The 27826-nt window shown below is 37.1% G+C and overlaps 1 protein-coding gene across 1 annotated transcript; it reads left to right on the top strand.

The window, feature by feature from the left end:
• Positions 1–3218: 3218 nt before the first annotated feature.
• LOC121868717 (protein farnesyltransferase subunit beta-like) lies at positions 3219–16790 on the top strand. The gene is made up of 9 exons (XM_042369563.1): positions 3219–3381; positions 6392–6532; positions 8455–8693; positions 9715–9885; positions 11178–11307; positions 11783–11915; positions 12727–12838; positions 13752–13866; positions 14615–16790. Exons 1-9 carry the CDS (start codon positions 3304–3306, stop codon positions 14762–14764), a joined length of 1269 nt encoding a protein of 422 aa, XP_042225497.1. The 5' UTR covers positions 3219–3303; the 3' UTR covers positions 14765–16790.
• The last annotated feature ends 11036 nt before the right edge of the window (positions 16791–27826 follow it).

Below are 27826 nucleotides of genomic sequence, written 5' to 3'. Positions count from 1 at the left end.
CACCATATCACTAGGGAGTGTGGGTCCACTTACACTGTGTAAGGGATGCACAACCTGCTTCACCTTCCAAACATTAGTAAGGTCAGTTTAGATCAGTTTAGGTTAGGTTAAGTTAGGCGTTGTGGTCGCCATGTTGGCTCAACAGCTGATGCCTGGGGGGGGGGGCGCTGACGTCACCACCTCAGTGAAACATGACCTATACACTAAAACATGTGAACCTAAGCACCCTGAGTATACTCTGCCCTGGGTATATCTTATCTTGGGTCACCCTGTAGCCTACAGGATGTAAGTATACCCTGCCTTGGGGCCACACCCAGGATATACCCTGCCTTGGGGCCACACCCAGGATATACCCTGCCTTGGGGCCACACCCAGGATATACCCTGCCTTGGGGCCACACCCAGGATATACCCTGCCTTGGGGCCACACCAGGATATACCCCTAGCAAATACACACCAGGATATATACCCTGCCTTGGGCCACACAGGATATACCCTGCCTTGGGGCCACACTAGGATATACCCTGCCTTAAGCCACACAGGATATACCCTGCAGCTTAAGCCACATAGGATATACCCTGCCTTGGGCCACACAGGATATACCCTGCCCTTGGGCCCACACAGGATATACCACCCTGCCTTGGAGCCACATCCATGATATACCTACTGTAAGCCACACACCCGGGATATACCCTGCCTTGAGCCCACATCAGGATATACCCTGCCTTAAGCCACACCCAGGATATACCCTGTCTTGGGCCACACCCAGGATATACCCTGCCTTGGGCCACACCCAGGATATACCCTGCCAGGCCACCTGGGATATACCCTGCTGTGAGACCACATCCAGATATACCCTGCACCCAAAGCCACACCCAGGGATATACCCTGCCTTGGGCCACACAGGATATGCCCTGCCTTAAGTCACAGGATGTGCCCTGCCTTAAGCCACACAGGATATACCTGCAGCAAGCCACACGGGATATACCTGCAGCCAAGCCACACAGGATATGCCCTGCCTTGGAGGGCCACACAGGATATGTACCCTGCCTTGGAGCCACCCCGATATACCCTGCCTTAAGCCACACCAGGATATACCCTGTCTTGGGCCACACACAGGATATACCCTGCCTTGGGGCCGCATCCAGGATATGCCCTGCCTTAAGTCACATCCAGGATATACCCTGCCTTAAGCCACACCCAGGATATACCCTGTCTTGGGCCACACCCAGGATATACCCTGTCTTGGGCCACACCCAGGATATACCCTGCCTTGGGCCACACCCAGGATATACCCTGCCTTGGACCAATATACTGTATATTGTACAGCATAACAGTCTGTACAACTCTGATTAACATTCCTGAAACATGAAGCAGAGAGATACTGCTAAGTGACCATTGAACAAACTTTACACAGTCTACACAATACATCACTTATCTCGCAACATTTCGTCAAGTCACTTTACACTGTCCTATCTACTTACAGTATCTCGCATTAAACACTTACGGTAGACACATGAAAGTTATCCACAATAATTAAATTACAGTACTGTAGTAGTACTCGGCCTCTGGGCACATGAAGATATATATATATACAATTACAAAGCCTGAGTGTTTGTAATACCGCTTCTAGCCGTCACAATAATAATTTTTGCTCAGCATGTGACTCAAGATGTGGACATAAAAGTCAACTTCTCCGTCAGTACAGAAGTGAGTATCCCAAACAAACAGTAGCTGAAAATGGGGACTCCTAATGAACTCCCGACAAAGCCACTATCAAAGCGAATTAGAATTATTATATAAATATACAATGAGAAATAGTGGTTGCCGAGTGTGGGTGGTTGGTATGTGTGTGTAGTGGGGTCATATATCATGAGTTTGTGGTATGTGACCAGGAACCCCCACCCCACCCGCCACTCCCTCCTCTGTGTTCGTCCTCACCACACGTCTTCCGGTGACTCGAAGGTCTACCAACACATGGAGGTTAAGTAGTCTAGTAGATGGCTATTTATAATTCGGTAAATAAGGGAAATACATGAATGAGCGGACACCTTTCTCTTGATCAGAAGGGGTTTACTCTTCCACGTGGTAGCTTTTCTGTGGGGTTAAGATTGTTTGGTTCACACTCAGGATGGGATGGAGAAAGGAAACTCACAATGTGCTCTCTATATGCATGTTGTATTGGATGTACAATGCAGCTTGGTGCTGGGAAGGCAGCATGGTTACAAGCGTGATGTAGAGAGCTGGTTGGTGAGGACGCTCAGAGAAGGACAGCTTGTGGGTCGCCATGCTCGCCAGCGGGAGAGAGGACCGCCAGGCAGGCGGAGGTGTTGCTGGCTGGTTGGTGTAGGTAGAAGGAGAGACAGATCACCACGAGGTCAGGTCTTAAATAGCGGGGGTAGGCGTGGCTTAGCAGTTGACCCCCGCTCCGTGTGTATGGCGGCGCTGGTTGACCTAGACCACGAGGCATACACTGGGGAATTGGTGGGGTCGGCTAGGCAGCGACAAACAGCGTTTGTAGGGGAGAATTCACTACACTACACTTGGACTTCACAACACTGGGGTAGTTTTCAAAGCAGGCCACTTGACCGACTAAACTTCACCTATCTTGTATGGGATAATTGATTCGTGTCGACTATTATTATTGTGAAAGATTTAAGGCCGTGGTGGCGATTTTGACGGTGTCTTAAAAAAATCTCAGTTAAATAGTTGGGAAGCTCTCGAGAAGACAGGGATCATTGTCGCTAAGTTAGAGTTTAACATTGAGGAATAATTTTTACATTTAACATTACATTAAATGTATTTTTTACATAATTTTATATAAATAATTAAACAATATCTATAATTTACGATATATACATAATAAAATTCTTGATATTATAACTATTACAAACATAAACATTTGCATACATAGTCCTTGAAATATGTGAGCTTGCCTGTGATTGGTCGGTGGGTAATGATCTGAACGTTGATTGGTAGAACACATCTCAGCCGGGGAACGCCTTCACGGACGGCAGCTGAAAGAAACAATGTTAAAATTAATTCACGAGTATGACCCCAAAAAAACTATTATGATCTAATTCTATACGAAAGAACAAAATTTAATTTACCTTAATCTACTCTAACGATAATTTGAGAATTTTGATGAGGATAAGTTATGTCTTATTAGTTCATGTTTTTTGGTAATTTCTAATAGTTCTCCCTGGCCTGTTCGTGGTATTAAGTTAACATTAACCAATTTGGTGAGCTAAGTCAAGGGCTCTGTTATTTACAAGTGTCAGGAATCACTTTAGCTGAGACAAAGATGTGGTGTAAACACTCTAAGGCTAATAGCGAGAGGTTCTGTGATGAAGGTGTCTCAACCATAACCTCTGATGAGCAAGTAAGTCAAGACCATAGCAGTTTAAGTACTCACGTATAGTCATTTAATTGTTGTGATTCCTTTAATATCATTAACCTGCCTCAGTGTTCAGCACAAACCTATACCATCTTGTTCTTCATTTATTAATAAAACAATTGTAACATGAATGAGTAATTGGTACGTTGGTGTTAGTTTATTCCTCACTATACTGTTGAAAGGTGATTTTAAAGTTTATTATCATAGCCAAAATGTATAGTGTTATCTCAGGATAATTGCTTACTAACAGTTAAGGCAGCAGTACTCTGGACTGAGGGGACAGCCTAACCAGCAATTTTAGAAAATTTTTGTATAGAAGATAAAAACTTAACCTAACCTAAACTATTCTAACAAAACCTAAACTAACCTAACCCCCAAAAGCCTAACAACCTTTAAGTAACTTGCTGTATGTTAACTGCATCTGTTTTGCCTGTAAACACATTGTATTTTCTTGACCACAGGCCGTACTTTTCCTAAGATTGCCGTGACTCACAAAAATGTCTATTACATCATCTGAAAAAAAAATATTGAAAATGTTACACACATCCATGTTCAAGAAAGGTTCGACAAAGCTGAGGTGGAAAAGATGGAGAATACCACCGCTCATTGGCTGAAATATTTAAATATCTTAACGTCCTTGACATTCATTGGTTAATGCCTAGTGACAACCAACATGGTGCATCAGGCCAGGGGAAAATAGCCCTTTTTTATGTATAAGTGATCGTCAGTACAGTCAACCCTCGCTTTATGCGTTTCCACGTTTACGCGGTACCCTGCCGAAACCGGAATGCTCACATTCCGCGGTGCGTGTACCCCTTTACGCGGAGCGCGGCTGGCGAGCCGCGCCATTTTTGGATCCAAACCTCCAGCCATCTCTCCCGCCATCCGCCATGTTGTGTAAGCGGCGCGAGCAGGGTGCGCACAAGGTCACCCAGTCATCAAAACATTACCGAGTTCTTCACCCGCCACCCACCACAGCCGGCCCAAGTCAGTGATAGTGATAATGATAGTGAGGATATGGACTTATATGGACTTTGAGGGGTTTGACAAAGAGGCCCTGCAAGCCTCTGTGGTGGATAGTGATACAATTGATACAAGTGATACAGGTGGGGGCCAATAATCTGCCCTCTGCCTCGGAACCAACCCCCCATCCCCATCCTCTTAATTATTAATTGTGTGTGCATACCATCATAAAATTAAGAAGTTATTTTTACTACAACGTAGGTATTGTGTCTGAAAAAGTGGAGTTCGGGGGTCGGCCCGGTCTCTATTTCAATTAATCCCATATGTTATGTTGTTCACTTTACGCGGGCCGCCGTGGGTTGAATTAACGTCGTAAAGTGAGGGTTCACTGTATTAACTAACTAATATCCATTTACACAGACGGTCATTGACATGTTTTTGGTTGATGTTTTTCTCTTCAGTGTTTCTGCAGGATCAATTTTTAAGTTCTGTGGGATGAGGTTAAATCATACGCACTGAAAATTTATATCTTACCTCAAGAATAAAGCAAATTGGGTGGAGGAACTACACACTAAGAACAGTACAGTACTGTATATTCTTTTTTCCAAATTTCTTCATAAATAATCATGCTCTGAGCTCCTCCAACGCCATGTCTGCGCTACGTATTGATAAATCCTTTCCAGTGATTGGCTGAACTCTTAAAGTGATGGAGTGGTTGCTAACGAGCTTTCCGTTTAGTAAATTCGTTTAGCACTGTATGCACAATTTACACAGGAAGATCTAAACAAATTTTTCGAATGGTCTGAAAAATGGCAGATGAAATTCAACGTGGACAAATGTAAAGTACTCAGTATAGGAGATGTAAACAGGGAAACCAGATACCAGATGAACAACGATGCCATAGAGAAATCCGACTGCGAGAGAGATTTAGGAGTAATGATAAGTAGGAACCTGAAGCCAAGTAAACAATGTGTTTTTGCTCGTAACAAGGCTAATAAAGTACTTGGGTTCATACAAAGGAGTGTTAGTTACAAGACTAGCGAGGTCATCCTAAAACTGTATCTTGCTCTTGTGAGACCACACCTGGATTACGCAGTTCAGTTCTGGTCACTGTATTACAGAATGGATATAGAATCCTTGGAAAGAATTCAGAGGAGAATGACAAGACTAATACCGGGCATTAGGAACCTTGAGTATAGAGACAGGTTAAAGCATCTTAATTTGCACTCCCTCGAGAGACGTAGAGCGAGGGGCGACCTGATAGAGGTGTATAAGTGGAAGGCAGGGCTAAACAAAGGGGACTTTACAAAGGTACTCAAACTCTCCAACCGGGAGCGAACTCGTAACAATGGTTTTAAATTAGACAAATTTAGATTTAGGCGTGAAATAGGTAAACACTGGTTTGGAAACAGAGTAGTGGATGAGCGGAACAAGTTACCAAATATCATCATTAACTCGAATACGCTGAATAGCTTCAAACATAGGTTGGATGCTTATATGAGCAATAGGGGTTGGGTGTAAACGGGACTGCCCAGTATGGGCCAATAGGCCCGCTGCAGTTTCCTCCATTCTTATGTTCTTATGTTACACGAAAAATGAAATTTCTTAAAAAAAATATTTTCATATTGCAAAATTAAGATATATGCAGGCTGATGGGAAGCAAAAGAATAAATAATGTAATTTAATATATTTTGTTATGAATCAAATCATGGGAGCAAATTAATGTTTCATAACTTTGAATTTTCATAAACCAAAACCTCAATAATTGGGGACTGCCTGTAGTACTTCAAAACGACTGCAGAACTCATGAGAATTAAAAATTGTGTGAACACTTGTGACTGCACTTACAATGAATACATTATAATATTTTCTTAGTAGAAACAAAAGGATATTTACTATCTTGCTGTATGGTACTTGATATTTTTGTGTAAATTTGTTCATCTGTTAGAGTATATAGTTTAGTTATACATTATATGGAAGGGTCTGGTTTGGGTTGTTGACAATTTTAACACTTTTTTATTTATTTTTTCAGGTTAGAGTTGAAAAAAGTGTTGCAGCTATTTTTAACTACTTCTTGAACACTGGGAATGATGCAAAGGAGCCAGTGTTACATCGTGAACGACACATTGCTTACCTGAAGAAAGGACTGAAGCATCTGCCGGAAGGTTTTGTGGTGAGTCACGTGTCTCGGCAAAATTTAGCCTAAGTACTGTCAGTGAACATTATATAGACATATTACAAGAGATACTGTGCTGTAAGAGTTGAGTTTAGATCCACAACTTAATTTCTTTAAGTATTTTATCAGGATCATCACTGATATGTTTGTTTTAATGCAGACAGCAGGGAAGGAAAGATGAGATGATTTTGAAGACTTATTTAGGTGGCAGACCACAGGAATTGATTAAACCTTATCTACCCTATAATGTAACCATCCGAGGTTAGTCGTTTTTGCTTACCCTTGCCCTGGGAGTTGTATGCTGATGGTGTAGTGCTGATAGCAGATAGTATTGAAGAGGCAGTGGAGAAATGGAAGGCTGGAATAGAGTCAAAGGACCCTAAAGTGAATGTGGCAAAAACAAAAGTACTGTAATGATTACTGGTGTGGGTGAGGGACCTGTGGTGGAAAATGTGTTGACAGCAACTCAGTAATGTGCAGCAAGTGTGGTGGTGGTGGTGGGTGAGCAAGAGGTACTGTAGAGTAGATGGCAGACTGAAGGATGTTGCTGACTTTAAGGTGTTCTGTATGTGCAGGTAACCATGTGCTCACAACACCTCATCACTGAGATATGTTCCAGGTGTGTGTTGATGAGTTCTGTTACTAGTGTCTAGTGTTTCCCATTTAACCACAGCTGCTGTGTGAGAAGCCTCAGACACTGTATCTTTTAAATGTTAAACTTTTAAAGGAATCTATCATAATGGAAGTAATCCTTCTGATGTCTTGTCTCATCCTTGGAGTTCTATTATACACACAGTACTTTGTGAGAGATGTTTATTTGTACAGTAGGGTGATGTATGATGTGTGTATTTGTACAGTAATTGTTGTTTATACCCATACAGTACTATATTCTAATATACATGGGACCAATTTCCAATAAAATCAGTCAATTGAACAAAAAGCTGTGAAGGTACAACAAAGAATTTTTTTAGAGTATTAAAGAATTTTGAAATATGTTGGTCCATCAAATGACATAATTGAACTGACATTAGCTGACAAACACATTGCTCGATGATTGCAAGGCCATTTTCTATCACATGAAAAGGAGCTTTGGCCATAATTACAGTATTTTAGCTTTTTTCTGTAAAGTATTACTGTACTTTTGAGATGAATTTTAGTGGATGGCATTGTGGATGCAAACTGTTTGTACTGTACAGTATTGCACTTTCTGGTGAACATAACATGGGTTGCATCATAAAAGATACTGATGCACAAAAACAAACACAGTATTTTCTGAAGCACTAACTTGTAACTTTAGAGGTTCTAAGGCGTTAAGAAATTATATATGTGAGCAGATGCAAACCCTGCCCACAACTGTTCCCATGGCAGGGTAAACATCTGACTAGTGATGCTGTTACGGTAAATTAGTGTAGTCGCCACAGGAAACACTCTTCTTTAAACACCCAAAAACATTATGTTATCATTATGTGAACTGTTACCATGGCAACACTTGGTCAGTTTTGTTTATCACGTGGACTTTGGTACCTATTGATCCAATCTGTCAACCTGTACCCGAATTATTTTGGGGACACAAACAGACAGACAGACAATACTAAAAGACCACAATAAAGTGACAGAGCTAACCTTAACATTTATGTATTCTATTGTTTTATTTGTATTATGTGCTGTTGTTTTCAGTTTTAGGAATCCCTTGATATAATTGGAAGTAAATTTTGTAGTGAAGTTCCTTTTGTTTGAGGAAGGATGTATAGATTGTAAATTTTATGAAATATCAGGTTAATTATGATGGTTAATTATTTGTTATTGATGTAAATTGGGATGGTTATTAGAATAATCAGTATTGTATATTTCTTCTACAAACAATGAATGTTAAGTGTTATCTTTTGACGATGATTAAAATGTATCCTGTTTTCTTTCAGAGTTTGGATGCCAGCCGTCCATGGTTAGTCTACTGGGCTGTGCATGCATTAGAACTTTTAGATGTGAGGCTGACGAATGATGAAGCAGCTGGCATAATAGACTTCTTGAAGCATTGCCAGAACCCTGAAGGTGGCTTTGGAGGGGGTCCAGGCCAGTACTCCCACCTTGCCCCCACATATGCTGCTGTTAATGCTCTTGCCATTATCGGCACTAAGGAAGCTTATGATGCAATTAATAGGTAATAAATCCATAATTTATGTTTTTTATCTCGGTACAGGACTTGAAATCAGAAGTTCTGTTTGAGTAAAGACTGTCTGCCATAGTTTGCTCATTTGTTTTTATTTTTGCATACAGTGGCACGGGGTGACTTGACAGGAAAATCCCCCGAGTCTCAGCATAAGTTATCTATTGACTCTTGGCAGGATGCTAGTCCACCAAAGGGTTTTTCTCTTCTGTACACTTAAGTATCTGGAATCAGAAAGTGAGTTTCCAGAAATAACCAATTTTCTGAAGTTCTGGAGTACTGTACTGTATTTTAATTAAAATTCAAAATCCTCTCAAAATTTCATCTGCTGACCTAGCTTAGAAAAAGTGGAAATTGTCTCAAAACTCAATAAGTTTCAACCAGCAAGTAAACTCCATGACCATTAATGGTTCATGAACCACAACAATTTTTGGCATTAAGTAGAAATGTGACAAATTACATACCAATAAGTTTTATGCTGTTAGTGAACCAGGTCAGACCTGTGCAAAAGAAAAAACTTCAGTGAAACCAAAGCAGACAACATGGATAAAACAAGTACTGAACCGTCATTCAAACAGCAAGAATGACCAGGATTGTTTTTGCTCAGAGATGCTGTAACTGCATACACCAGCCAGCTGACTCCACTCTCTACTTCTAAATGCTACCTCTTGAAATAAAGACTAAGAATAAATAAGGAAAAGTTGGGATATATGGATGGTTGGTAGTACCTGTGAGAGTGGCTGCTGCCCTACATGGTATGGCTGTTACTGTACTGTACCGGACAAGACTGGTGATTGTAATGTCAAATATACATCGATTGTGATTAATTCAAACAAGTGTAAATAAGCACATAATGATATACAAACACAGTATGGTGAGGTGAATATTAAGTGGTTGTGTAAGGAACACCTTGCATAAGTGAAAGATGGTTATGCTGCTCCATATTCCTTAACACACCAGTATATTTTTTTTTCTCATTTTGATAAACCTTCCTTTTTGTTTTATATAACTACAGGGAAAAGCTTCAAGAATTTTTGTGGGATATGCACACTGATGAAGGAGCATTTCGTATGCACGAAGGTGGAGAAGTGGATATTCGTGGGGCTTACTGTGCAATCTCTGTTGCACGACTTACTAATGTGTATACAGATCATCAGTTCTCTGAAACAGCCCATTGGATTATGCGGTAAGATTTTCTTTAGTTTGGTTACTATGTTTCTGTTAATGAGTGATGCAATGCTTGCACTGACAATTTTTAGTAGTCATCATCTTTTCCAAAAAAATTAGTAGCTGAGCTTGATATGTAGAGCAAGATTTTAAAACCAGACAACATCTTGAAGTCACACAGAACTAATGGAGGAACGTCACGTGAGTATTGAAAAGCTGATGAAATATTTAGAGAGAATTTAAGGGTGGGCATAAGGGAAGGAAGGGAGTTAGAATGAAGGATGTGATCACCTAGAGGAATATAGAGTCAAGGTGGAGTCATGGAGAATATTTGTACTATGACATATAGTCGTAATTATAAGACATGGTGTTGTGAGAGATGGGCTGGCAGGATTGGTAAAGTGATAGAGCCAGGAATGAAGTGAATATTTGCTGCTGTATACATGTGGAGAGATAATGTTTTGAAGAATAGAAACTGCATTTTGATTACACTAATTGTGTGCTTGTATTCATAATAATGTTGTCACGATGTTTGTCGGTAGATGCAGTTGTTAATAAGCTTGTGGATGCATTAGTTGGTTGAGGGGGCCAATAAGTTTGTGATATACTGTACTAGCCCCAAGCAGCATGTACTCTACCCTACTATAGCTTACTTTTTCTTCTTCATGAGTCAGAAATTACACACAATACTGCACATACATCTTGCCCTTCATTAGTTTATTTGCAGCTCCAATTAATTGATAAATAATAGTGAATGTATGTGATTTATTTAATCAATATGAAAACATGACATAAGCTTGGTGTATATTTTAAAACTATGAAAGTTGTGGTTTTGTTCCTAATGATATTGTGTGTTTTGTTTAATGCATATATCTCTTTCATTTTTAGATCAGTCTCGAAAGAGTGGCATGTTTGTTGAAAGAGTCTCGAGGGATAAATTCCATGCCTAGAAAGATAATACCTGTACCTGTACACTATAGTTTTAATTGTGATTTTAGAACAGCAGAAAGCTTTGGCAGCGAACTTTCAGGGATTTGACCAATAGAAATCACTGACTTGATCTCAAACTTTGTCATAGTACCACTGTAAGCCCTGAGGCTCAGCTGGTTACATTATAAATTCTCTCTGTACAAGACATGGATAAGAAATTATTTTGGTGGCATACTGTGAGTTGGGTACCGGCCAAATCAATGACCCAGGCTAAGCTAACCCTTCTTGCTTGATGTTACCACCTCACAAATTGTGGGAAAAGGCATAAAGGATGTTAGGAGTATTAATCAAATCGAGAACTTAATTCTTTTAATTTACTAGGTGTCAGTCGTATGAGGGCGGGTTCAGTGGAGCACCGGGCATGGAGGCTCACGGTGGCTACACTTTCTGTGGCTTGGCTGCGTTAACACTCCTTCACGCACACCACCTCTGTCACACTCCAGCGCTCTTGGTTAGTTATGAGGCCTTTTTTGTATTTTTAAAATCACTAAGCTGTTTTTTCAAATGGTGTAGTAAGCTGATAAGAGGTAAAATGATAAAAAAGCTTATTCATGTTTGCAGCACAGTATCTGCCCTGTACTGAGGGATTTTCTTAATAATTTTAGATATTTTTTGAGGATCCATTCCTTGTTTGTACAGTGTGCCTGGATTCTAAGTATACAGACAGTATGAATGTATGTAGAGATGGGCACAGTACATCTTTTTCAGTTTTCAGCACTACTGTATTTAATAGTTGTACAGTATTGGAATGGTATGGGAGACTGCTTGAGTTATTGTTTTCTTTTTATTTTGCTTGTTACAATTGATTGGATAAAATTTTGGAATTTGTAAACTGTACAAAGGCATAATGCAGTACCCTTTATGATCACTGGGTGAGGGGAGTTTGGGGAATTTATTTATTTATATAAAATATCTGTTATTATCAGAGATGGGCAGTGAACCGTCAGATGCGATTTGAGGGAGGTTTCCAAGGTCGCACCAACAAATTAGTGGATGGTTGCTACTCATTTTGGCAAGGAGGACTGTTCCCAATTCTGCATACTCTTCTTACTCAAGAAGGTATGAAAGTACAGCATGTGTATGTGTTAATTTCTCATATTTTGCACCTCACTCATCTTTCACATTCAGAGAAGAAAGTTCCTATGTATGTATTGATCTCTATCACTATCAGGATCAGAAAATTTATCAAGGTATATTAACATGTAGTGTGTACGTTTAGGTACAGGTGGTCCCCGACTTATGAATGCCCGCCGATACGAATGAGGTTGAACTTGAAATTTACAGTATATTTTATTTATCTGATGACTTATTTTTATACTTTCATTTACTGTATTTTGTCATTCTTCTTTTTCTTTTGTCTTAAATTAAGTGATTTTAGATATATATAAGGGCTTAGGCTATGATATAGAGGGATTTTAAACATTGTTCTGTAAGTACGGTATGCACATAGCATGTGTTCCGACTTACATAAAAATCCAACTTACAGACGTCTTCAGGGACGGAACCCGTTCGTAACCCGGGGACCCCCTGTACAGTATAAATTACAGGTACAGTGTTGTGGCTGTTACAAAGATGGTGCCTTAACTTAACCTATAAGTAGAGGTGTGTTATTTTTTTATAATGTTAAGACAACCTAACAATTGTGAAAAGAATGAGGTTAGCATCATCGGGCAGATGGAAGGTGACTGTCATAACCCTCTTCTTTTCATCACAAATTAAGTTGATAATCAACGAAATAAAGAATAATAGGAAGCAGGAGGGATCACTCTCCATATTGAAAACACTGTCTCTTATATTGTTGAACTGATTCATATAAGCAATCAACTGTCTAGTAACTTTTTAATATATTAATGAAAGTAATATTTTCCAGATGCAGTAAATATGAGTGCTGAACATTGGATGTTCCAACAGGAGGCGCTCCAAGAATACTTATTACTTTGTTGTCAACATTCACGAGGTGGATTGGTTGACAAACCTGGAAAGTATGCATAACTTGTTTGTTGTCATATACTGTACACTATAGATATGTTTTATACCATACCCAGCACACTTTGGTTGTAAACTAATGTGTACCTTCAATTGTCCAAGGTTCTGCAACAATGTTCAAAACCTTTAAGGTTTATTGCATGTTGGTTTATGTATTACATTTGTGAAACACAACTTATTGTACGTCTATGACCCAGCGGTTCCCAACCTCAGGTCCTGGGTGTCCTCAGTAGGGTTGCGAGGGGCCTTCAGACAATTAAAAAAATATAGTATTTATCATAAAGTCAAACAAATTTTTGCTTAACATTCAAGCTATATAATATATTATATGCCTGAGGGTCACGACACCATATTGTTGGGAAATTTAGGGTCGCAGCCAAAAAAGGTTGGGAACCACTGTTATGCTATAATCTTAATTTGTAATTCATAAAAAGTAAGTCATTTTCAGACATTCCTGATCTCAAGGTTAACATTAGCAGAAATTGGTTAAAATCAACATACAGTACAGGTATATTTTAATTAAGAACTTAGGCTGTGTTGCAGAACCTATACTGAAGTTCTTCACCTTATGAAATAGAATAATAATAAAAGAATGAAAACTAGAACATTTCAAATTAACCCCTTCACTATGAGGGATCCCACATTTAATATCTTATTTGGTTAACACCAAACGACTTTATTCACCACAGAGGGAGCGCTGTACACAAGGGGTTGTAGCTTAAGTATTCTTCCACAAAACAAAAAATTGCATTGATTTATGAAATACAGTATATATTTATTTTTATTGTTGTATGGAACCCTTTCATATCCCGAGGGAGGCATTAAAAAGATTTATACATTAGATAGTGTACTGTCTATTATTTGTTTAATGATATTAATGTGTAAGACTTAGTCAATATTTCATTACAGGGGACCTGACTTCTACCACACATGCTATACACTGAGTGGTATGTCTGTGGCACAACATTTCTCTGCAGCTTCTATACACAAAAAAAGTGTTGTTGGTCACCCGTCCAATGAGCTGGTAAGTTGTATGTTAATGTGTATTTCTTGTTAGAATAAAAACTAATGCACAACAAGAGTAAACCTTGAGCCTTGTTTATTACTCAAGATGAAGATATTTCAATTTCAATTGATTTAACAAAATAATTCCAAGTACAGAGTATTAAACTAAAGTAAGGAATTTTGATTGGTGGTTCTTTAATAGTCATTGAATGAACTTTAACACACTAAACACAACACGGCAGAGAAAGTGTTAGTGAATACTGTATTGATCTTAATGTAATACTGTACTACAGAATAGTGAATAATGTAAAAACTGAACATTTGAACATTCTCTGATTTCTAATTAAATTTGAAGGTGGTATATGGGCAATGAATGTGGTTTTACCTTTAATGTGCTGTTAAAGTATAATACATTTTAGTGGATCATGGTGTTTTTTTTGTTAGGTACTCTAGCAATTTGGGCCCCAAGATGCATGAATTTGAACTCCTTGAAAGTCTGTAAATACTAGAGGTCAGGGGTCATGAATGGGAGATTGGTACACATGCCAATCCAGAAACCACGAATATTGATGGTCTACTGTTTCATTAATATATTTTTAGCTACCTGTGTATTCTTGGTCGAGTCCATAAACTTTAAATAATGGTCACATGACTACTTCTGACTTTTATTTTTAAGTTAGCAGAAAAATACATTGTTGTTATGATGTCAAGTCAGAAATTAAATGTGAGAAAGAATGAAAAAAATACAGTACTTCTTTCTTCAACAGATGTTAGTGCACCCGCTGTACAATATTGGGGTCGAGTCCGCTGTGTCGGCTACACAGCACTTTAACAATTTACTGGTGCCTCAGACAAGAATATGCAGTGCACCATATTCTAATAATATCAACAGTCAGCAAGAACAGGTTCAAACATAAGAATCATTCTGCTTTTAGGAGCATATTTCTGAATAGATTTTTTAAGTCTTGTTATAACATGAAGTACCCAAAAAGTTTGTAAATATTATATGAAAGGGAGATAAGGATCCTTCTGAGATCAGTTGAGGTACTGAAGTGAGTTTGAACAGCTTGGAAACTTTAAAGGAAGAAATTTACATTTATGTGGAATGAGACGAGTGTGTTGTGATGGTATGTCATCAACCCAGTGCACCGTATATGGGGTGTCCACAAGTAAAGTGATGAAGCGACCCGCCTCTTGAATGCTATTTTATGTCATATCAGAATATCCCTGTAATTTTTCCATCCCAAATTTGCTTTGTTTATAGTGTATGAGCGCACGAGTTTGAGCTAAAATTCAGTGTTGTCTTAAGAATTGTTTACTTTACTCCTCATTGGTCATTTGTCTTAACATTCTGTACAGTACTAGAGTGTACAGTATCCTCAGTGCCTCTAGGGTAAAAACATAAATACTATGTCTTTAATGTTTCATTTCTTGGAGAAGCATTAAATATTGTTAACACTGTGCATTTCATTAAATAAGTTTTTAAAGGTTTAATAAATAAATATCAAATAAAGACAATTGATACGCTAATGAAAAATTTAGTTTCCCTGGTTGTCAATAAATGTCAACCCGACTCATTAATAAATACATTAGTTATCTAACATCTAATTTTAATATTACAATCAACAGTAATAGGAAATGTTTTTATTGAAACTATAATATTTGATTAAATTAACTGCGAATCAGTAAGTGCTACAATGTACGATAGTTCTTGGATGGTCAGACATGCACATTGCCTTGTGAACTAGTATCTGCTACACGGTTCTGTAAACATATTTTATTGCATGTTTTTGACAATTATTTATAGTTAACATTAATCGTAATGCTTTACCATGTTTATTTTGTTTTTATGTATACATTACTTTTGTTTAATGTTGAAAATTCTGGATTTTAGGTGTCAGTTCCCCACACCCCAATTTATAATGTTGTAATTAACTTCAACCTGCACGGATTCCACCTGAGTGAGCATCTTTATTCCCCATTACCTCGCACAGGTCGAGGATCACCGTACGTCCGGCCAGTTATCATATTTATTACTTTAATAGACTACAGTAAGAGCCAAAATACACATATTCTACATTGTGTATTAGCTACATTCCTTTTGTGGACTGTAAATAGCTTAATTCTATCCCAAGTTAAGGTGATTTAAGTCTTATAAACTTTAACTGCATTTTCTCAAAACTACAGTTATGTGTCTTGGTCACTTTACTACTTCTGGACGCCTCATATTTGTTTCAGGAGTGCTAAGGGAACAGTCAGCCAACAAAGGTATTTTACTTGGCAAGCCATATTGTGTTAGGTGAAGGTTTAATTTCAACTGTTACTATTGGGACTCTGAATACAGATTTTATATGTATTATAAACCTCTTTGTTTTGCCTACTTAAATATTAAATAATGTTATATTATTACCTAATATTTAAATCAACATGTTCAGGTAAAATTTTTGAAGTTGCAAGTGGTGTCTGTGATTTCATTGTGATATTTTTTTTTCAGTGTTTTGTAAAATTTGGTTAGGTTGACAACACAAGTACAGTATGTACACATTTCACTAATGGTAGAATGATGCAGTAATGAAGGTGAATGTTCTTCCATTTTATTAAATCTCTCTCCATCTGTATCATATTGCCTTATAATGTGTTCACACCAGGGTGGCACTTACAAATTCTTCCTCAAGTAGTACAGTACACCCAGACAATTCGCGGATTTTTATTTCACAGTCCTCTATTATTCGCAGCTGACACCCTGGATGTACCCAAGAATGTCTGCTGGTAGTTTTAAAGTTGCCAGCATTTCCGCGGCTGGGACAGGGAGCCATTGTATATGTGTGTGTGAAGACACACACACAAAAAACACATACAAATAAATAATATTGGGAAAATCATCTCAAATAATCAGAAATAAATTTATTAAAAATGTGACAGTCTCAAGTCTACTCCATGTTTTATTAATAAAGCACGGAGTAGACTTGAGGGTAGACTCAAACTTTTAATAAATTTGTTTCTGATTATTTGGGAGAGAATTTTCCCTTTATTATTTATTTGTATGCATTCTGTGTGTGTGTGTCTACACACACACACACATGTATACAATACAGGTAAAAGAAATAATTGTCCTAAGGGCAAACACAGAAAGGGAATATGCATTTCTTTGTACACAAGTAAAAATGACCCCCTCCCCCCCGCACTGGTCAGCAAATGTTATTTGGCGATTCGCAGCCATTTTGAGAACTTAACCCCCATGAATTTGACGGGCTTGCTGTACTGTTGTTACAGACCATCATCTCACCTTAAACTGTTGAAGCCCCAGTAACAAAACTCAAAGCATATCATGAATTCCACACATATTGGTTTGTGTGAAATGAGAGGAGCAGTTGTTACTTGCTTTCGGTATGAAATAAGGACATGTAAAGAAAGTATGGCTACCAGAGTAAGGAAATCCAAGAGGAATTAAAGTTTTAATTTTATGTATATTCTTTTATGTTTAAACTTCTGTGAAGATGACAACTTGAACAGAATGCCTTAGGCTTCCTCTGTTGACAAGTCAGACTAAATTAAACAATTTACTCAGATTATTAGATTTAAAATTTCACTACAGTTCCACTTTTTATGGAAGTGCACTTGTTTGTATTTAAAGGTAAACTTGGTACTGAAGGAAGACAAATTTCTTGTATGCTGCTGTGTGGACAAGGTATTGGATAAACTACATTGATTTGTATCATAACACGTTTTGTTATATTTTGCCAGTGGCTGAATTGAAACAAATCATAACAGTTCTAGATGTTTACAGCTGTAATATAAAATGTCACTAAGTAAATATGAATATCAGGTACATGTACTGTAGGTTGAAGGAATATGCCTACTACAGGATCTGTTAACTTGTATGGCATGGTAGCTAAACCTATCATTTTTTGTGCTTACATAATTGTATTCATTCTTCTTTGTTATTGTATTATTCTTGGAGATGTTAAGTCCATGATTTAATGAATACTGGACACACTCACTGTGGCCCTGGCCATTTCCTTTTGTATAAGGTGTTGTACATTGTCTTGGTAGTTCTTGGCCAAGTTGAATTCAGTCCATTGTACTTGTATGTTTGTGAAGAAGTGAAAGAATGGAGATCAAAATTACATGGCTTTAACTACAAATAGTCCCCAATTTACCTTGTTCCCTTTTTACTCAAAACTTAGTTCCTTTTAGGCAATAGAGAGCTATCATGCTCCCACAATCCCTCCATCTTAATTTGAGATTGCAAGTTGTATTGAATAAGTGTTAGGTTTGTCATGTGCAATGACTTAATTAAGTTATATTGATTATTTTTATAATGCCAAATTTTTCATTGAACTTCCTTGAGTGAGTGAGAATATATTTTATGTCTTCAAAGTAATTTTTTTCCCTTATGGAGTTGCAGGTCAGATTTACAATGTATTCACGGTTGTAGTGAGTCTTTTTGTGTATAATATGATTCATTGTTTAGCCTTCAGATGATGGTTTGTTCATCAGTGAAAAAAAACTTGACTCTGACCTCCACTTATTACAAAAAAAAATCAGTACTTAAGTCAGGTTTTACTGATAAAAGTTTTGTTTACAATAATAAATTAACATTAATAAGCTTTACTTTGATTTACAATAATGATAATATATTTTGGTGTTTAAGAATAATAAGAATTTTATTAATGTTTTGGCAGCAAAAAAAAAAAACCAAGAAACAATAAAATCTTCTCTAGTTTGTTAGGAGTGAGAAGCAAGCGAAGGACGGCTTCATGGTCTTGGTAATGTAAACTTGTGAAATTTCACATACAGTGACCCCTCGTTTAACGAACGCCTCGGTTAACGAACTGCCTTCCATAAGGATCTTCAATTCGGTTAACGAACAAAAATTCGGTTAACTAATTTCTTACGAACCGACCTCAACATGTTTTCGCTTGCACTGACCGGGCAACCAGCTTAAGTATCAGTCCGCCAATATATTAATCGGTTCTAGGGCTTAAATTCCTTACTATTTTAGTAAATATCAAGAAGTTTATACTATTCAATAATTTTAAAAGTTTAATATTCAATTTTTCAGTCATTTTAACGAATATTGAACATAATTGAAGGTAAAGTGACTAGTTTAATGCGCGGCATTCAGCCTCTTAACACAGCAAACAGGCGTTAGTCTCTCTGTTTTCACTGGAGGTAACATCTTGCTTGAGACTCTCTTCAACTAAATGCATTTTTTCTGTGTTTCCAAGCAAATTATTGGTCATTTTGAAATATATTTTACATATTGACAATATATAATGCAGTGCAGTGTTGATTTAAAGAAAATAATCTTGAATTACACCAAGAGAGCTAAAATTTTATGGGTGAAATGGCGCCATGGGGTGACTTCTCTTCCACCCCAATGCCTTCTCTTCTTCCTTCTCCTCCACCCCCATTCTAAATCCCATCATCATCATCATCCTTCTACATACACACCTCAAAGTAAGTGAACTTTTCTACCATTTTTGTTGAATTTAGGAAATTTTCGGTGAGCTGGAACCAATTACCCAAAAACCCATTGAAACAATGGTTTCGGTTAACGAACTTTTCGGTTAACGAACGACCTTCTGGAACGGATTGAGTTCGTTAACCAAGGGGTCACTGTACTGTATTACAAAGTCTTGGATGTGTTGATGAATAAGTATGTTGTTTGGCCTTACTCTTATGCCTGTTAGATATGTAGGGCTTTCAAAGTCTTTACTGCAGGAGGTATTCAGGAATACAGGGTCCCTGCCTATCATCGCACAGTACAGTACTGTATAGGCATCCTTCAGAAGTGCAACTTTAAACGAAACGACGCAAAATGAACCAATTTTTCCCTTAAGAAATAATGTACAAGGGGGGAGGGTTAAGTTCCTTTGGAAAAATTTTCACCAGATAAGATAGAGAAAAAGCTAATTAAGATCAAACAAACAATTTGATATAACAAGTCCATGACTAACATTTGACCTGCACCTCTCAGCTATTTAAACCAGTGGGTCTCAGGGAGACATCCTCCACCTTGTGACTAGATACATTATTATTAATAACATGTATTAGTGGCTTAATTATAAAACCAAGATATATTAAGACAATACCTGGAGAGACAATATGTGGGGACTCCTGTAATTTGTAAGAAGAGTTGGGATCTAGGGGCCACTGAGGCAGCCAAACAATTACAGTATAAACGCTGCAGCTTTACTACAAAATAAATTTTCTTGGAGGCAGGTACAGTACAGTCAACCCAAAAAGTAGCAAGACTCCAGGGAATGATGGAACAAAAAACGAGTGATAACCTTGGACGCATTCACGTATCAGTTGGGTTGGGTTGGCCTTTCCTCAATGTTTCATATTCTTTTGGGCGCCTGGAGATCTTGATACTTTTTGGATTAGCTGTACCAGTGATCAGCTTAGGCTGGCAAAGACACTGGAGGTTCTAACTGTTTGTGGAAGCTCTGATAGGAACAGTTGTTGAGTTACACGAATTCTTTAATTACTCAACTTGTATCTAATGAACTGAACTACTTCTGTAGTAGTACAGGTAGATTCTTATTCACACAACAGAGGATTCCACACTTTGTAAAACAGTATTTTATTTAGGTTTTTTAAAGGCATTTAAAAATATTATAGCCTGGCTTTGCTGTAAATACTTCATTGCAGTGATAGACATTACTCTAGCAAATTTGGAACAAATTATAGGAATAAGTCTTTGTAAAGAATTGTTCCAGATATTTAAACTGAGAAAGTGGACATGAAATCTTATAAAATCTTAAAACATTAGGCCTTGGTGTTTTAGATAATTTTTGGTTGAAATAAAATTATGAAAGTAAAAAACTATTAATAATGTACCAAACTCAGCTGCTGCATAAGATGATTTGCATTGAGTGTAGTGTAATAATTAGTTTGTAATAGTGGTACACTTAAACTATTGTGCTGATATATACTGTACTATAGTGCACTTTACAATGAATCTTAAAATTGTCTTAAATCCTTTCTCTGGCTTGTTGGAAACACAGTAGTTTTATGCTTCAACCAAAGACTTGAGTACAACTTAATACTGTAGTGTGTGATATATATTATTAGAGAAGCTAAAGAATATCCACTGTGCGAGAGTGGTGTTCTATCATGTTGGCACACAACTATGTCGTCAAGTGTTGCTCTGAGGTCTGCTCGTTATGATCGGTTCTGAATATAGACCCAGGTCCATACCACCTCATTATAAGAAATGGATCTCAGCATTCGGTACAGTACAGTATATGAAAAATCACATGACTTCTTTATAGTGACTTCTAGAGTTTCTCAGTCATCCTGTTGGCTGTGACTGGACCAACTATCCCTGTGGAAATGCAATGAAACTGGATCTATCCATTGCATCTAGTTTGTTTAGTATACCCCCTGTACTAATAAGAGGGTAGGTTTAGCTGACGTAGCAACTGTAAAAGAAGTTTCCACTTTAAGAATGCTAGGAAAACCTTTCTTTCTGTGTGGCTGAAATATTTGGAGGGTAAGCCTTTGAACTAGATTACTCCTTGTTGATCTGATTGTCATTTTTGTTGCAAGTATTTTATATCTTGTTACTAAATTGCTTGTGGATGTCAAGATATAAAAGATCCCTATTTTTGGTTTTGATCTTCTCGAGGATCTTCATATGTTCAGCATATTACTTTTTCTTTTTCAGTCTTCAGAAACTTAACTTTAAGAAAGTAAAATCAATATTTTTTCACAATTAAGAGGAAAATTGTCGAAGTTACATGTACTAACATTGGATGTTTTTTGGTTTTAGTTAAATTTAAAGAGTTTTCAGTTTTCCCTCCAGTTCAAGCATTATCCATGTCATATTAGTCATCCTGTGATTTGCACACTGAAAGTATTGAGCATCTTATAGAAAAGGAGATTTCTACTTACATATTTTTTTCTAGCCTTTTCATGAAGTTTTAAATAGAAATATAAGATTATTATCAATGTCTGCATGATTCATGTTACCTGTGTAGCTAATGCATGGATATTTTGCAGTACAAAACAAAGAACGGAGGGGGGGGGGTGCCCCCTGCTATGCCGTCTGTGATATGTATGAGTTTTGCTTTGCCTATTTGTAACAGATCTTACTTATGTGAAAGTGTTAAGATGAATACTGTATATGCTACAGGGAAGAAAAATTTCCTCAAATTAAGATATTCTGTCCTTAATTAAACATCATCAACCTCAGTGACAATTGTGTGTTCCTTTAAACAATTGGCAAAGATTTTTTAACTCACCTTTTATTACATTTTCCTTTAAATTCCATAGGGATAACTAGTCCAGCCATTGCCATGTAGACTGACCAAAAATATTAATGAAGGTTTAATTTGTTAGCTGTTGGGAAACATGAGTCGTCCATCTTGGAATATTGTAATTTTCTTGTGAATGGTGTAATGAAGATTGGATTAATTATGTTAAATAGGTATGGTACTGTAAGACCCCAATTTCTTTATCCTTGAAAGTACAGTACTGTTCAGTATAAGATAATTTACACTGCTTAGAAATTTTGTGCATCATTTGAATATTGGTATAAATTAGAATACTGTAACTTGCTTAATATTTTACATACTCTTCGAGAATTAAGGTATTCTTGAAATTCTTTAAAATAGGAAAGACAAGTCATTAATTCTCTACATTGTAACACAATAGTTCTGCACAAGTCAATGAGTAATATACATCTGGAAAAATTCTGGTCTGGATGTGTTACTACTGTGACTAGAGATTATTATTGCTCATGTGACTGTTGTGGCCTCAAGTTCAGGGTTTTCACTGTGCTTCATAATACGTCAAGGTTGGAAAGATTCATAATAAAGTGCGTTCAGATTATTAATTTTGTAAATCAGATCTATAGTGAAAGAAAAAACTTGTCAAAACAGTAGTTTGATGCCCACTGACATTCAAATAACCCTTGAGTATGATAATGAAGACTCCCTAACTAACAGCATAAGAGGATACCTTCGGGCTTCAAAATTGGAGTGTTTCCCCTCTTATGTGGTCCTGGTTTACACCTTTACTGTCAACTGGCTGCAAATCTCATGTCCTACACTTTACACCCATTTTCAGTATCAATAGTCAACATCAATTTTCAAAATTTAAATGACAATATTTTCTGTGACCGTATGGTTAGCACCTGCAATTGAAGCAAAAGCAAAGTTGTGTGACTGCTGGGAACAAAACTCAGGATTACTGTCATTGTGGGGTGATGTATTTGTCTTTTATGTAAGCCATCCATAACACCCACTTGAAGATCACTTCCAGTAATACATTAAGCCTCCCCAGTACCCTGCTCACCTCTGCCCAGTGCAGCGTTAGTTCAGTCATCTTCATACTAAGTACATATACAGCTTTGTTGACTATAATACAGTACTTCAGATCACTTCGGAATTTTTAATAGCATTTAAGATAAGCACAGATTTGGACAGTAAATTGGATAATCAGATGAGATTGGTTGGTAAAAGTACTGTTTCCCCAAATCCAAAATGCAGTTGTTGCTTTGTCTGATGATAATGATTTTAGGTTTTGGAGGCAAATCCACCCTGTATTTATACTGAGAGCTTCATATATTTCTGTCATGAACAATATATATATATATATATATATACTTTCAAGAGGGGATGAAGGGGATTAAATGATACCAGTCATTAACTCAGTCAGTACAATACCTGTACTGTGCATCATGTTGACAGAACTCAAAACCTGGTCTCTATCTCCTTTTAACCACATATATATATAATAACTGAGAAGCAATAGCACCTGTGTATAATAATGTACTGTATAATATTTGTCCAGTATTTGATATTTATCTCAGATTTATCATGTACATAGTTCTTAATATCCTAAGATTGTCCATGCAACTAGCAGACTAAGACTACTGTATAGCAGTGTGTTAGAAGTGTAAGCAATTTGGGACTAACTCAAATCTTATTATTTTTATATTCAAAAGTATCACATGAAATGATAGTACAGTACCAAACACTGCATCTTGTTGCTAATGTAATTTGGTTGCAATTGAATTGGAAGAACAACACAAACTATATAAATTAGTATTTTGTATGTGCTCATTTTTCAATATATTCTCAAAAACAAAGTTTTTCTGTTATCTGATATATATATATATATATATATATATATATATATATATATATATATATATATATATATATATATATATATATATATATATATATATATATATATATAACACACAAGCAATATAGTGTTTCCTGATACATAAACAACATACTGTACAGTGTACAGTATAACTGTGTGCATAACAGGCAGGTCTTGTGCAACACTAATTAATGAAAGTACTGTACTGTACTGTACACTATATCATTGTGAATGATAGAACATTATTTATTTAGGACAAAATGTGAACAAAATTTTTGTACTGTACTGTACTGTATATAAAATCACCCATTTACTGTACTTATTTATTTGAAAAGGTGGAGCAAAGATAATGGAAGGCATTATAACCCTAAAGCTCTAACACCCAGAACTGAGTGAGGAAGATGATTTTCACATGAAATATATGGATGCCACTGTTTCAGGAGTGTTGGGCTGAAACTATGTTGGAAAAACTGTTGATATTGTTACATGACAGACCCTGTAACCTTATTTATAGTTTTGAATACAAGTTGTCTGTTACTGTATTAGCTGTCACGGCTGTATTAGCTGTCACGGCTGTATAAGCTGTCACGGCTGTATTAGCTGTCATGGCTGTATTAGTTGTCACGGCTGTATTAGCTGTCACGGCTGTATTAGTTGTCACGGCTGTATTAGCTGTCACGGCTGTATTAGCTGTCACGGCTGTATTAGCTAGTTGTCACGTCTGTATTAGCTGTCACGGCTGTATTAGCTGTCATGGCTGTATTAGCTGTCATGGCTGTATTAGCTGTCACGGCTGTATTAGCTGTCACGGCTGTATTAGCTGTCACGGCTGTATTAGCTGTCATGGCTGTATTAGCTGTCACGGCTGTATTAGCTGTCATGGCTGTATTAGTTGTCACGGCTGTTTTAGCTGCATTGTTGTACTGTATTCAGTGTGATGACATTTGTGGTGTTTGTTTTCCAACTGTCCTACATTGAAGATACAGTAACTGTTTTTGTCATTTATCAGAAACCACAAAGATTTCCTTATACAGTACCTCTGTTTGAGTTCACCTGGTGCTATCACAAACTAAAAGTGTCTGCAAAATGTGTATCTGCAGAATTTTGCAATGTTTAAAATAGCCACTAACACCATAGTAACACTGAAGCCAGTTATTGAATAGTAAAATATCAGCAGTTCATTGCTAATTATTAACCAATCATGTTGTATTCCCCACAATACAGGGTACTAGTTTTTGCAAGGCAATATGTTTTCATGGTACAGAGGGGTATAGTAAATTTACAAGTTATTATAAAATTTTAATTTTTATGTATCTCGTGGATGAAAACAGTGTTTGTGTTACATGCAATGGGAGCATATCAGAAAGTGTAATCAGCCAGATTTTCAAATTATAACAACAAATCAAATATTAAAATCTGTTAGGTCACGTTTTATCTGAAATCCTTGGGGACAAACGTGTCATGGATTCCGGAATTTTTCAGTTTTTGTCAAGTCATCTTAGGCCAGGACCCCTGTGGCTGAAGTTTATCAAATACATTTTATATTTAAAGAATTTTAACTACATATTGGTAGGTGTGGGATTACTGTATACCATTACTGTGTTATGTAAAGAAATCAGTGTCAGGTGGTTTATAGACTCTTGCAGCAATTTTCCTTTATACTGTACAATCACCGACTTAGAACAGAAATTACACTCAAGAACTGAACCGTTTATTTTACTGTGGTGTAGGTGTTAGAAGTTATGCATCAGGGATCTGTAACAATAAATTAAATGCATAATTTCTTAATATTTCCATTTGTTTACTTCATGGTCTTGGAAGGTACAGTATTGTTAAGTCAACTCTTAATGTATGGGTGGAGAAGATACAGAACACCACACATTCTGAATTTACATTATACTTTAGATTTTTCTTTGCAAAATTAATAATAAAGACATAATGGAATATTTTTAAGGGTTTTGTTGTTGGATCCCCTTGCTTCAATTCCTCATGAACCTGCAGCTTTCAAGAAACAAGCTGGTTACTCCCAGAGATCATTTTTTGGGGGGGTGGGGGGGGGTATTTGGTGTTTCAGAGGATGAATGAATATACCTGTACTACAAGTAAACTTAAATAGACATTATATTGTTCAAGAGACTAGAATCTATACATCCATAAGTAAGAAATGTACAATGTACTGTACAAGTGCTGTACATATATTAGGTAAATAGAAAAAGGCAAAAAAAAAAATCAAATTTTAGCCAAGAAAAAAGGCACACTATTTCAATACCATTAACAAGTAAAGTAATAAAGCCAAAAATATTTTAAGGCGGTTAAACTACAGTAAGTATTGGCTGATCGATTTATTCCTTCTGATGGCGTGATAAAAAAAGATTACTCACTTCAAAAACAACATCGATCTCTCTTATACCCGATAAGTTAACAGTTGATGTGAGTTCATTTAGATATCAGATTATAGGGTGTTGTGACGTCAATAGTTGAATCACACTATAAAATGAGATTACTTAAGAATATTATTGATTAAATCCCACACAAATGATAGTTGGTGCTCTTACATGTAACGTCTTATGATGTAACTTTGGTGGTGTACAATGGTAATTCAACACTCTGAGGTACTGTATTACACTCGCAAGGAAGAGGGAAAGAGAACTTGTAATATTTTAAGATAGCTAATCAATAGAGCTATTCTGAGCATGAATGACTTCAAAAACAACATTAATTATCTCTCTTATACCCACAGTTCATTTAGATATCACTTGCTATATCAGATTACACACACAGGTGCTCTTACATGTAACGTCTTATGATGTAGTGGTGTACAATGGTAATTCACTCTAGGTGACTTTGTTATAGCTAATCAATAGTGCTGAGCATGGTAGTTACACTTGCTTAGGGTTTACAGTAAACAGAGCACTAGTCAAGGTAGAGTCTCCGTGTAATATCGACGACCTGTACTGTAGGTTACCAGCTATGAACAGTGACTTATGTGAGGAGAGTGGGTGCCGGGTTAGTGGGACATCTGACCTTAAGGAACTCTTAAGAATGAGATACACGGTCGGGTCAGGTCAGGTCAACCATACACTTAAGATTAGATCTGGTAGGCTTAAAAACTGTAGCTGATTAAAATTAAGTTCCATTAGGATTAAGTTCCATTAGGATTAAGTTCCATTAGGATTAAGTCCCATTAGGATTAAGATCCATTGGGAATAAGTTCTATTACGATTAAGTTATATTTGGCCTATCAGAACTAAGCACCCAATCTGAGTGGTAAGTCAGGTCAGATTGGGGCCCACGCGGACAAGAAGGTCAAAATTTAGATGAGATCATGATTTTTTTATAGTGGAGAGAGAGGGAGGAGAAGGAAAAGGAGGATGAGGAGAAGGGGCGAGAGGAGAAGGAGAGAGGAGGAGAAGGGGAGAGGAGTAAAAGGGGAGAGAGGAGGAGAAGGGGAGAGAGGAGGAGAAGGGGAGAGAGGAGGAGAAGGGGAGAGAGGAGAAGGAGAGAGATGAGGAGAAGGGGAGAGAGGAGGAGAGAGAGAAGGAGGGGGAAGAGGATGAGAGGAGGAAGAGAAGAAGAAAAAAACGAGAAGATCCTACACAAACATTACAGGCGTAAGTGGTCACGTATGTAAACAAAAATGACGTCATCACAAATCAATGGGACGACCTTGCCTCCCACGTTCTTGTTTACCATATACATCTTTTCTCAGTTAGGTTACCTTATGACACAATACTCTGTTGTTTTGTTAGTAAAGTTACAGATTATATCGTTATGGCTAGGTTAGGTATAATTATATATTTCGTCATTGTTATTATGTTATCTACACACTGACTTTATGCACCACGTACACT

This window comes from Homarus americanus, unplaced genomic scaffold (assembly GCF_018991925.1).
Source record: "Homarus americanus isolate GMGI-L3 unplaced genomic scaffold, GMGI_Hamer_2.0 scaffold30535, whole genome shotgun sequence".
Classification (NCBI taxonomy): domain Eukaryota; kingdom Metazoa; phylum Arthropoda; class Malacostraca; order Decapoda; family Nephropidae; genus Homarus; species Homarus americanus.
This window is presented reverse-complemented; position numbering and strand designations above follow the sequence as displayed.

Coding starts and splice junctions, on each gene's coding strand:
- LOC121868717 (XM_042369563.1), top strand. CDS start 3,304: ATGTGGTGTAAACACTCTAAGGCTAATAGCGAGAGGTTCTGTGATGAA. Junction 9,886..11,177: donor ACAGCCCATTGGATTATGCG/GTAAGATTTTCT, acceptor TTAATTTACTAG/GTGTCAGTCGTATGAGGGCG. Junction 13,867..14,614: donor GTCACCCGTCCAATGAGCTG/GTAAGTTGTATG, acceptor TTTCTTCAACAG/ATGTTAGTGCACCCGCTGTA.